The sequence below is a fragment of the Lolium perenne genome, unplaced genomic scaffold (genome assembly GCF_019359855.2).
Source record: "Lolium perenne isolate Kyuss_39 unplaced genomic scaffold, Kyuss_2.0 unplaced26, whole genome shotgun sequence".
NCBI lineage: Eukaryota > Viridiplantae > Streptophyta > Magnoliopsida > Poales > Poaceae > Lolium > Lolium perenne.
The window spans coordinates 1,714,518-1,725,597 of record NW_027248984.1 but is presented as its reverse complement, the minus strand read 5'-3'; the positions used below and the strand labels follow the sequence as shown (position 1 = coordinate 1,725,597).

Here is an 11,080-nt window from a genome sequence, read left to right as displayed (position 1 = left end):
TGTTTTACACTTGCTTTAATTATATACCCCCTTCTTCCTAAATTACTAGGTGAAACATTTTTGTCAGGCCATGTATATAGAAGAAAATAACAACATCCACAATACCAAACGCATACAATATAACAAATAGTTTATTTATAAACGCTATTTGATCCAGAGTACAGAAAGTTATTTTGCACCCGACATTTTTACTACGTTGTTACATCCATACATTTATGTTATATTGACTCACAACAACAACAAAATTAGCATAAAAATTAGTGTATGAGTCATTACAGTGTAATATACTTATTTTTAAGTCGTATTTTTTGTACATCACGTAAACAAAAAAATGACATCATGTCAATCTTTTGTTATGTTTTACGTAATTACTAAAGTAAAATAAAATTTACATGATGTAAAATCATGTACGATTGCAAAGATACATGCTAGTTTATGATGATATATACTAATGATATTGGTTTGATAAAGTAGATGTTAATATGTTTATCTACATAGTTAGTCATGCTCTACGAAGTTTGATTTGATCAAGATTACCCATAACAAGAGGGAGTACTAGGTGTAGCATATAATAACATATTTAAGGCACAAAATCGGACACATCAGCAACATCAGTTTCTTCATTGGAGGAGTGGATGCAGTGTGACGGCAACAGCGGCACGTGAGAGAACGATTTTGAAAGTACTTTCAGGTTTCTTTCGATTTTTCTAGAGATCTTTTACTGATTGTACCAGTCGTTGTGTTTTGACTACTTGTAGCGTGCTTACGTAATCAACGATGTCAGAAGGTTGGTAGAAATTTCCTTTTATTCTTGAAAAATGCTGGAGATCTTCTAAAGATCGAAAAGTCTGACAAGTATGACGTGTTCGTAGGTTGAGAGAAAATTACAGACATGTTTCCTTTCATCGAAAATCTCCCACAGTTGAGTAACCCAGTTTATTTTTTATATGCTGAAGAATGTTTGGTCTCGTTCAGGTCAGATTGTAGCACTGTATTCTATAGTGCGACCCACATGCCTATCATAGGATATTTTTTTAATCAATAAGATTCGGCTGCTACTTGGGTGCATGGGTCTGAATGAAACGATGATGATTACATAGAAATGAACAATTTGCTCTGCTGGGGATGGAGGGGCTTTGTCCTGTACTGCCCCGAGGATCCTGCAAAGGAGATTTTGCTTTACTGTGTATTTCTCTTTTTTTTTTTTTCTGATTTGGGGATTGCTGTTGCTGCATGCATGGTCTCTGAAGTGAACTTGTTGGAGGCACCTGAGCCAAGCACGGTGCATCCATGGGGAGCCAGAGACTAGAAAAGACATATCCATAGATGGAGACGTTGTTGCTGTCGAGGACCAGACGGTATCAAGGGGGACGTAGCCGTCGTCCGAGTCACACTTATTACTTTCAGCAGCTCAACGAGGAAGCTTAGCCGAGAAATTCTTTGCGAGAGAAATGGTAAAGTTCTCCAGACAGAGAATACTCCTCTGCCACCCTAGCCGTCGTCATCTGTTCCATCTCCCTCTCTTCGACTGGAAATCGATGGGTCCCGCCACCTATGCTTGCTATTCCAACGATCGGAGGGGGTGGGGATCTCGGACGTGCGCTCAGAGCTATAGTAAGGTCCCTAAAGTAAGAGGTTGGTCAATTGGAAGCGGCGGGTATGATGGCTATAGAAGTGTTGTGCGAGACAAGAATAAGGTATGCTCGCCTCCTCGTCTACCTTGTCGGTGGCGACCACTACTAGGAATACCCTACCGCTAGCACACCAAAATGAGATACCGCCAGCGCACCAACGCTAACACGCCGGGGCAACAACTTATCGTCGGCGCACCAGCTAGGTACGCCAGCGGTAGATAAGTTACCGCCAGCGTACCATACTGGTACGTTGACGGTAGCACGTACCACTGGCGCTCCAGGTTGGTGCGCCGATAAATAGCGCGGGGTACCTCATATTTGGCCCGCTGGTGGTAACTCTGGGCCAGTAGTGGATCTCGTCGGTGGTATTAAGGAAGGCGTGCTGTTGTCTGGTCGTTGCTCCCATCGAGTAGTGGATCTCGTTCCGTCTATGTGTGTTACATATTTAGTGCCAGAAGATTTAGATCAATTTAAGGGTTCAACGACGACAACTTGTGCTCTGGGGCGCTGGTTCTTAAAGACACATGCACTAAGACATCATGTCTGTCATCAACGTCAAGCCGGCTCTGTTAGGCGAACGGTGATGGCAAAGCGTCGACGACTCGCTTTGGCAGGGGCAAGGTTGTTAGACTGTCTAAGTGAAAGATGGAGAAACTAGGCACTGTATTTATATTCAACACTAAGAATCTCAATGTAATTTTTACTGTATTATGTTTGAAATGTTTTGTAGTTGTTTTTTCTTGTGAACTTCTGTAATATGGTAGATCTGAATTTTCTCAGCAAGAAAGAAGAGAAGATCCTGTGCATGCATGTGAGTGACGACGACTCACGAAAGATATTGGAAAAGGAAGCGTGGAGGGTGCGTGCGGGTAGAAGAGAAGGTGCGGTTGGATTTGTTTGCTGTGGTTGGTGATGGCTGGGCAGGCGGCGCGGCAGGGCACTGACGAGTGAGTGGTGGTGCTGCCCCTGGCCCACCCTAAAGGCGTGGCAGAGAGATCTGGGCCGTCCGTTCGTCCATCACACCTTCCCATCCATGGGTATAAGATCCGCTGCCACCCACGGTCCATCCGCGCATCCCACAACCAACCTACCCCTATCCCGCCGCCTCTCGCCGCCACACAAGCGAACGAACCTAGATGGCGTCCGACGGCAGCGGCGTGGTCACGGTGTACGGCACCGGCAACACCACCACCAACAACGGCGCCACCGGCACGCTGCTGGAGCCCAAGTCCTCCCCGTTCTCCGTCAAGGTGGGCCTGGCCCAGATGCTCCGCGGCGGCGTCATCATGGACGTCGTCAACGCCGAGCAGGCGCGCATCGCCGAGGAGGCCGGCGCCTGCGCCGTCATGGCGCTCGAGCGCGTCCCCGCCGACATCCGCGCCGAGGGCGGCGTCGCCCGCATGTCCGACCCGGGCATGATCCGCGACATCAAGCGCGCCGTCACCATCCCCGTCATGGCCAAGGCGCGCATCGGCCACTTCGTCGAGGCCCAGATCCTCGAGACCATCGGCGTCGACTACGTCGACGAGAGCGAGGTCCTCACGCTCGCCGACGACGCCCACCACATCAACAAGCACAACTTCCGCGTCCCCTTCGTCTGCGGCTGCCGCAACCTCGGCGAGGCCCTCCGCCGCATCCGCGAGGGCGCCGCCATGATCCGCACCAAGGGCGAGGCCGGGACAGGCAACGTCATCGAGGCCGTGCGCCACGTCCGCTCCGTCATGGGCGACATCCGCGCGCTGCGCAGCATGGACGACGACGAGGTCTTCACCTACGCCAAGAGCATCGCCGCGCCCTACGACCTCGTCATGCAGACCAAGCAGCTCGGACGCCTCCCCGTCGTCCAGTTCGCCGCAGGAGGGGTCGCCACCCCAGCCGACGCAGCCCTCATGATGCAGCTAGGCTGCGACGGCGTCTTCGTCGGCTCAGGCATCTTCAAGAGCGGCGACCCCGCCAAACGCGCTCGCGCTATCGTGCAGGCAGTCACCCACTACAGCGACCCCAATGTGCTCGCGGAGGTCAGCTGCGACCTCGGCGAGGCCATGGTCGGCATCAACCTCTCCGATCCCAAGGTGGAGCGCTTCGCCGCGCGCTCAGAGTGATCCATCAATTTCGCCACACATCCGTACCAGCTCCTCTCAATAATTTATTAAGTACTCCTCCTTCCGTCAGTCACTCAGTCAGTCTATCAGTCAACCAAGGATAAGGAAAACAACAACTAGTAGAAACGATTCCTAGTTATTATCATATATGATTTCTTCATGATAATCACTTCTAGCTCCGATAACAACTCAAGTGGTAGCAAGCATATTGGCCATCCCCTCCACTCAGTCACTATTCTATCCTACACATATATGTGTAAACAAATGCTGTGGTCTTCGATTCTATTTCTATTGTTGTTCAAAGCAAGTTAAGTATCAATACATCCCCTCCCTCCCTTTTGGTCGGATTTTGCTGTTCCCCTTCTGTACTTGCTGTCAACTTGTCTGGTCTGTTTTAATTTTATTGTTGTAATAATTGCTGCCGATAAAAAAAAAAGAACTAGCGCTCAATAGTCACTGCTTAGAGCATCTCCAACTGAGTCCCTAAAATTTAGCAGTGCAAAACTTATTTGCGGCGCGCTTGATCCGGATCCAGCGCCCTGCGCCGGCCTGTAAAATAGAGCTCTACAAATAAGTTTCTTCAACATACATACAACAAACAAGATCAAACAGCCACAAATAAATCTAAAAAAATCAACTAAATTTCACAACTCTAGGAGGTGGCTTATCCAATTGATCTAGCTAGCAACCGATTCCCGTGCGCATGGCCACAACAATCGAGTCCATGCGGGCACGGCCAGCGGAGCTCGCAGCGCGGCCGCCACAACAATCGAGTCCGTGCGTGCGCGGCCGGCGGAGCTCGCAGCGCGGAAGGCCAACGAACCTCCTCGTCATCGAAGCGCAGAGAGACATGTCAGAGCCGTTTTTCTTCGCGCGGTGGGAATGATCGCAGTGCCAGCTTACAACGCGCTCTAGCCGCGCACCAGATATACCGCTTTGGATAGTGCAAACTGCCGCGCGCACTAAAATATTTACAGTACGATCTATTTTGCAGCGTCTGCTGGAGGATAAAAAAAACGCGTCCAGCGATGTATATTAACGGTTATTTTAGCACAAAGCTAGTCTACAGATGGTCTTACATTAGGCAAACTTGGGTTCATCAGGTTAGACATTAAGCTCGAGGTTCGACTCGTTTAGCTTGGTTCACTTTAGTAACGAACTCAAGTGGTAGCAAGCATGGTCATCAGTCACTCTTATATCCTACCTATATATGTGTACACAAACGTTGTGGTCGTCCATTCCATTCCTATTGTTGTTAACACCAAGTTAAGTATCAATCCATCCCCTCCATTCTTGTTTTGGTCATGTACTCTTGCCATGGATTTTGCTAGTATTTTGCTCTTTGTTGTTGATGTTGCCGACAACAACTACTCTGTCGGTTCCATGTTAGTTGCCGATATTTAGATACATCCAAATCCAATTTTACTGGAATAGAGGTAGTATGGAAATTAGTACTCGCTACCATAGAAAATTTGGCAGCCTAAATACATCGGCAACGTTAGGAAAACGGTTAGGAGATCGGTTACCTCTTAATTGAAGATTAATACACTTTTAATCGTGGTTTGAAAATATGCATCGTAATTAATGTAAAATTCAGCACCACTCATACACTAACTCTACGTATCGTTGCTCTATCTCGAAAGAAAACATATGCATCAAACATATATAGATGAACAGATTCAGCAGAGGACATGTCACACACATAGCTGATTTCAGCAAGTAGGGAGAACAAGTCATATGTGCTGAGAGCACGTAGGTGCAACAACAAGCAAATCAACACACGGATACATCATTCCTTTTTAAGTGGAAAACCTCTCAATTTGAGAGGAAAAACCACGGACCGAACCCACCCAAATCTTTCTCCACTATAATCAAATGGAGACACAACAAGTTCTTCTCTAGAGATCACTAGAGGATCTCAGACGTCAAGATGCAAACAGATTTTGGATGCCATTACAAGATTTGGGACACAAGAGATAGAGATTGAACAAATCTCACCAAAGATGGTGGAACAACAACTTGAAGGTGACAAGGATGCACATCTGATCTTCATAACCTTGTGGGCAAGGCCTGTTGCTTGATGTAGCTTCTTCCTTCAACTTTCTCTCTTTCCCTTCTTTTTTGTTTTCTTCTCCAATGAAGGCTATCTTGGTTTTTCATCACCCCCTTAGTGGTGGCTGGATGGGAGGCTTAACATCCTCCTTCCCTCATGTGCAATATCCAAAATAATCCTTGGTCATAATCCTAATAGGTAGTAGGCTCTTGCACCTGTTTGGGCCGCCTGAAAGGCTTCAATGGGCCATCTCCTCACAACCCACATGAGGAGGATACACAACAGCAACCAACCCACAATGGGACCGGAGTAAATAGTCACCGAACCTTGCTTACCCAAATCAAATTCATGTAACTTCAGAATACCATTTTATTGAGTGAGACGATCATAGATAGTCCCAGTGAGAAAGACGCGTTGTATTTGCTGACATGGCGAGCTATGAGACCCACTACGAGGTAACTTAGCATGTAGATAAAGATACCCATTTATAGGAGTGCTTTTTTGCAAAAGTGTCATCTTCCGCGCTCCCGCACTCCCCTCTTCGCTACCCTCCCACCCTAGTAGGTCCCCTTGACCGCCCTCCCTAGCATGTTGTGCCAACCTCCCACCTAGCATGTCGTCCTCCACCTCCCAACCACATGCGTGACATCGTCGACATACACCGCAAACACTGTTGGTTCCCCTCTCTCCCCGGCCTTATTAGTCTCCGACGCCGCCCCCATTGGCTCCCCTCCCCCACTGCAAAGAGGGCACCAGCATGCATGTCGCGTTGATGCCTTGTTCGACTCCTCCAATGCTGTTATGAAAATCGAGCGGTGCTAATTCACCGCCCGCAACCGCGACTATCCAGCATGAAGACCCTCGGGGGGCGGACCAACAACGGCTCGAGGAAGCGTCCCAGTGTCGTCGCATACGCTTGCCTCATCCGGGTGCTAGCCCGTGCCAGCCGCACGCTCGAGCCCAAGTAGCTTCTCAAGATGCGCCATGAAGGATGCCACCCCTACCCCTTCCCCGATCTCCTGCGCGCCAAGGTTGTCTATCTCATGCTTTGTGCCAAAGGAGGTCGCCGTCATGTCATACAACTCCTCCATTGGTTCATTGTTGGATTGGAGCCGAGGAGAGGGGCATGCACGAGGAGGCCAAGCTCACTTTCATCCCTAGGGAGAGGGTCGGTGTAAGGAGACGATGGAGCTCGTGTCGGCGTGCTCTGGTGGCATCCGATTTTGGTCGGGCCGGAGTGAGGATCGAACTGGAGGTGGTGGATAGGCATGGGGAGTGGAATTCTTTTTTTGTTTTTTGCAAAAGAGCTCTCTTGCACATGGATTTTTACATGTTTGTTAAGTTACGTGAGAATGGGACCCTCGGCTCGCCACGTCAACAAATCCAACGGGCAACCAGCACTAGTAACCATCTACGATTCTTTGGCTCGTATTTAGCGACCGTAAAATGGTATTTCTGAAATATAGTGATGAAATTTATTTCGCTAGGCAGTTTTAATCACTATTTATGGATTTTGCTCATGCGACATTGTGATAAGTTTGTGCACTAAAATAAAGACCCCTGCGTCGTCATCACGTCCAGGTGAGTCAGGGTTCCCCTGAGTTTGACTATAAAAAGGTCAAGCTTTATGCCACTACCAACTGGCTTTGTCCAGCTCAAGGACATCTCTAGTGAGCCAACTCAAACGGACCGAGACATTCTAAAGGCGTCCTTGCATACATGGGGTATGGCCCAACAACATCTCAGATGGAGCGACGGGGACCAGTCCGTGATGACCCATTTCCAGCCCAAATTTGGAATGCGGTCAAGCGGATATCATCCGCCCTCTGGTGCTCCTCCAGCCCTCTCGTTGGCACCATATTCGCACTTCCTCTCCTTCCACTCCCATACGAAACTCGTCGACTGATACGTCTCCGACGTATCAATAATTTCTTATGTTCCATGCCACATTATTGATGATATCTACATGTTTTATGCATACTTTATGTCATATTTATGCATTTTCTGGAACTAACCTATTAACAAGATGCCGAAGAGCCAGTTCTTTGTTTCATTGCTTTTGGTTTCAGAAATCCTAGTAAGGAAATATTCTCGGAATTGGACGAAATCAACGCCCAGGGGCCTATTTTCACACGAAGCTTCCAGAAGACCGGAGAGTCAACGAAGTGGGGCCACGAGGCAGCCAGAGGCTAGGGCGGCGCGGCCCAGCCCTTGGCCGCGCCGACCTGTCTCCTGGGCCCCTCGCGACGCCCCCTGACCTACCCTTCCGCCTACAAATAGCCTTCGTCGCGAAACCCCAAAGCATCGAGAGCCACGATACGGAAAACCTTCCAGAGACGCCGCCGCCGCCAATCCCATCTCGGGGGATTCAGGAGATCGCCTCCGGCACCCTGCCGGAGAGGGGAATCATCTCCTGGAGGACTCTACACCGCCATGGTCGCCTCCGGAGTGATGTGTGAGTAGTCTACCCCTGGACTATGGGTCCATAGCAGTAGCTCGATGGTTGTCTTCTCCTCATTATGCTTCATTGTCGGATCTTGTGAGCTGCCTAACATGATCAAGATCATCTATCTGTAATGCTATATGTTGTGTTTGTTGGGATCCGATGAATAGAGAATACTATGTTATGTTGATTATCAATTTATATATATGTGTTGTTTATGATCTTGCATGCTCTCCGTTATTAGTAGAGGCTCTGGCCAAGTTTTTGCTAGTAACTCCAAGAGGGAGTATTTATGCTCGATAGTGGGTTCATGTCTCCGTGAATCTGGAGGAGTGACAAGAACCTCTAAGGTTATGGATGTGCTATTGCCACTAGGGATAAAACATTGATGCTATGTCCGAGGATGTAGTTATTGATTACATTACGCGCAATACTTAATGCAATTGTCTGTTGTTAGCAACTTAATACTGGAAGGGGTTCGGATGATAACCTGAAGGTGGACTTTTTAGGCATAGATGCATGCTGGATAGCGGTCTATGTACTTTGTCGTAATGCCCAATTAAATCTCACTATACTCATCATAATATGTATGTGCATGGTCATGCCCTCTCTATTTGTCAATTGCCCAACTGTAATTTGTTCACCCAACATGCTATTTATCTTATGGGAGAGACACCTCTAGTGAACTGTGGACCCCGGTCCATTCTTTTACATCGAATACAATCTACTGCAATACTTGTTCTACTGTTCTCTGCAAACAATCATCATCCACACTATACATCTAATCCTTTGTTACAGCAAGCCGGTGAGATTGACAACCTCACTGTTTCGTTGGGGCAAAGTACTTTGGTTGTGTTGTGCAGGTTCCACGTTGGCGCCGGAATCCCTGGTGTTGCGCCGCACTACATCTCGCCGCCATCAACCTTCAACGTGCTTCTTGGCTCCTACTGGTTCGATAAACCTTGGTTTTATACTGAGGGAAAACTTGCCGCTGTACGCATCACACCTTCCTCTTGGGGTTCCCAACGGACGTGTGCTGTACGCGTATCATCGACGCAGCTGACCAAGCTTCAACGAGTGATGGAGGACCCCCCACCGCACTGGTCAAGCCGAAGAAAGAACGACCACTAAGGCATCAAGCTCTTGAGACCAAGATGTGCACTGGCTAGAGAGGCAAGACGAAATTACATATGCCATCGTCGCCCATGGTCCATGCCCAAGCCATTGCTGCCAGGGAGAAAGATGCCGAACTCATGATGTCCCTTCATGCCAAGGCCAACGTCGATGCCATCGTCGCCCATGGCGGACTGATGATCAAGCATGAGACTCTCACCGCCGCCATGGCACATGCCGATGACGTCGTCGGCGCCTCTTGGACAAGCTCGGTCTCGTCCGCAAGCGCACGACCGCCTCATCGACCCCTATCGCTAGCTCTCTCGGCAGAGCCAGCTTGCGGTGTCCATCACATTCTCGTGCCGTCGTGGCTCGGTGGCTCCAGTTCCACGTCGTCGAAGATCTCGCCCATGTTGAGCGACGTGGTAATGCATGCCCTTGACCTCAACAACACTCCTATGGTCCGCGACTCAGCGTCGGACCATGGCAAGAGGCCACGGGTGCTCTCGACCGCCAACATCCCCACGCCCCACAATATTGTTCGTCGAAATGCCATGCCCAACCCAGTATGGTTGAAACCTCTCATTTCTCCATCCATTCACATGTCAAAATAGTTTGTAATGTGCAATTATGTGTAGGCCTACTATGAGGATGACGACGACTGCATCATGAACGACATGATCAAAGGGGGCGATCCTATGGACGATGAACAAGAGACCGGACAAGAGGCTCAATAAGATGAGCTCACGATTGATGGAGAGACATTTTCTACGGATGAGGTCAGGCTGACAAGCAGCAACACAAAAACAAAAAACAAAGGAAACAAGCAAAGGACCAAAGCCTACATGGCCAGGGAGGACGAGTTGCTTTGTGATGCTTGGATGGACATTGGACAAGTTCCAATTTATGGTGCCGAGCTAAAAGGAGGGACATAGGAGGTCAACTATTTTTCATACCAAAAGAAATTCTAGGTGGCTCAACTAAGAGTGGCAATGATTCATCGGTCATCCATCTTGAGGAGGGTGGCAGTGTGGTCGGCCAAGGGGCCACAAATTGTCCACTCAAGATCTAAAGTGTGATGCTTCATCACTTGCATTGCAAGAGCCATTGAAGGGGATCAAACGCTAAGGAAAAGGAGGAAAATGCCAAGAGTAATGGAAGGAGACGCCGGGAGAAAGAGGAACAAATGGCAAGCTTTCTTTTGAGCTACAAAAAAAAAGATCCTTGAGGTACGAAAAAGGGCTCTTCAAGTTGAAGAGACCAATGACCGGTCAAGAGCCATGAAAGTAGATGCCAAATTGATCATCCAGGAGACCGAAATCAAGATTACCGACTTGAGCATCATGGACCTGGTTCAAAGGGTTTAGTTGCACAAGGAGCAAAATGGTCATCCAAGAACGTGACGCATGATCTCACATATTTATCTTCTTTTGTATGTTTTCTTGGAAACCCCTGTCATTTGACTATGGCATATGAACCCCTGGGTGCCTAATTAGTGGTAATTTATTCTATTAGATTCAATTATTAGGTTCTGTTCCATTCATATATGCAAATTGGGCACACAACTAAAAGGAAACAAAATAATATCTCTGCATCGCATACTATATGAGAGGTGCTTATGTGGGCGCAGCTTAGCTTGAAATACAAATGAAAAAAATATAAAAATCTTGATAGAGGAAGGTTAATTTGAAATGCAAATGCTACTATCTACTTACTACATGGTTCTAAGTTTAAG

General features: G+C 48.1%; 1 protein-coding gene across 1 annotated transcript; it reads left to right on the top strand.

The window, feature by feature from the left end:
* Positions 1-2,717: 2,717 nt before the first annotated feature.
* Positions 2,718-4,083, top strand: LOC127334179 (probable pyridoxal 5'-phosphate synthase subunit PDX1.1). Its single transcript, XM_051360599.2, has one exon. It carries the CDS (start codon positions 2,771-2,773, stop codon positions 3,734-3,736), a length of 966 nt encoding a protein of 321 aa, XP_051216559.1. The 5' UTR covers positions 2,718-2,770; the 3' UTR covers positions 3,737-4,083.
* The last annotated feature ends 6,997 nt before the right edge of the window (positions 4,084-11,080 follow it).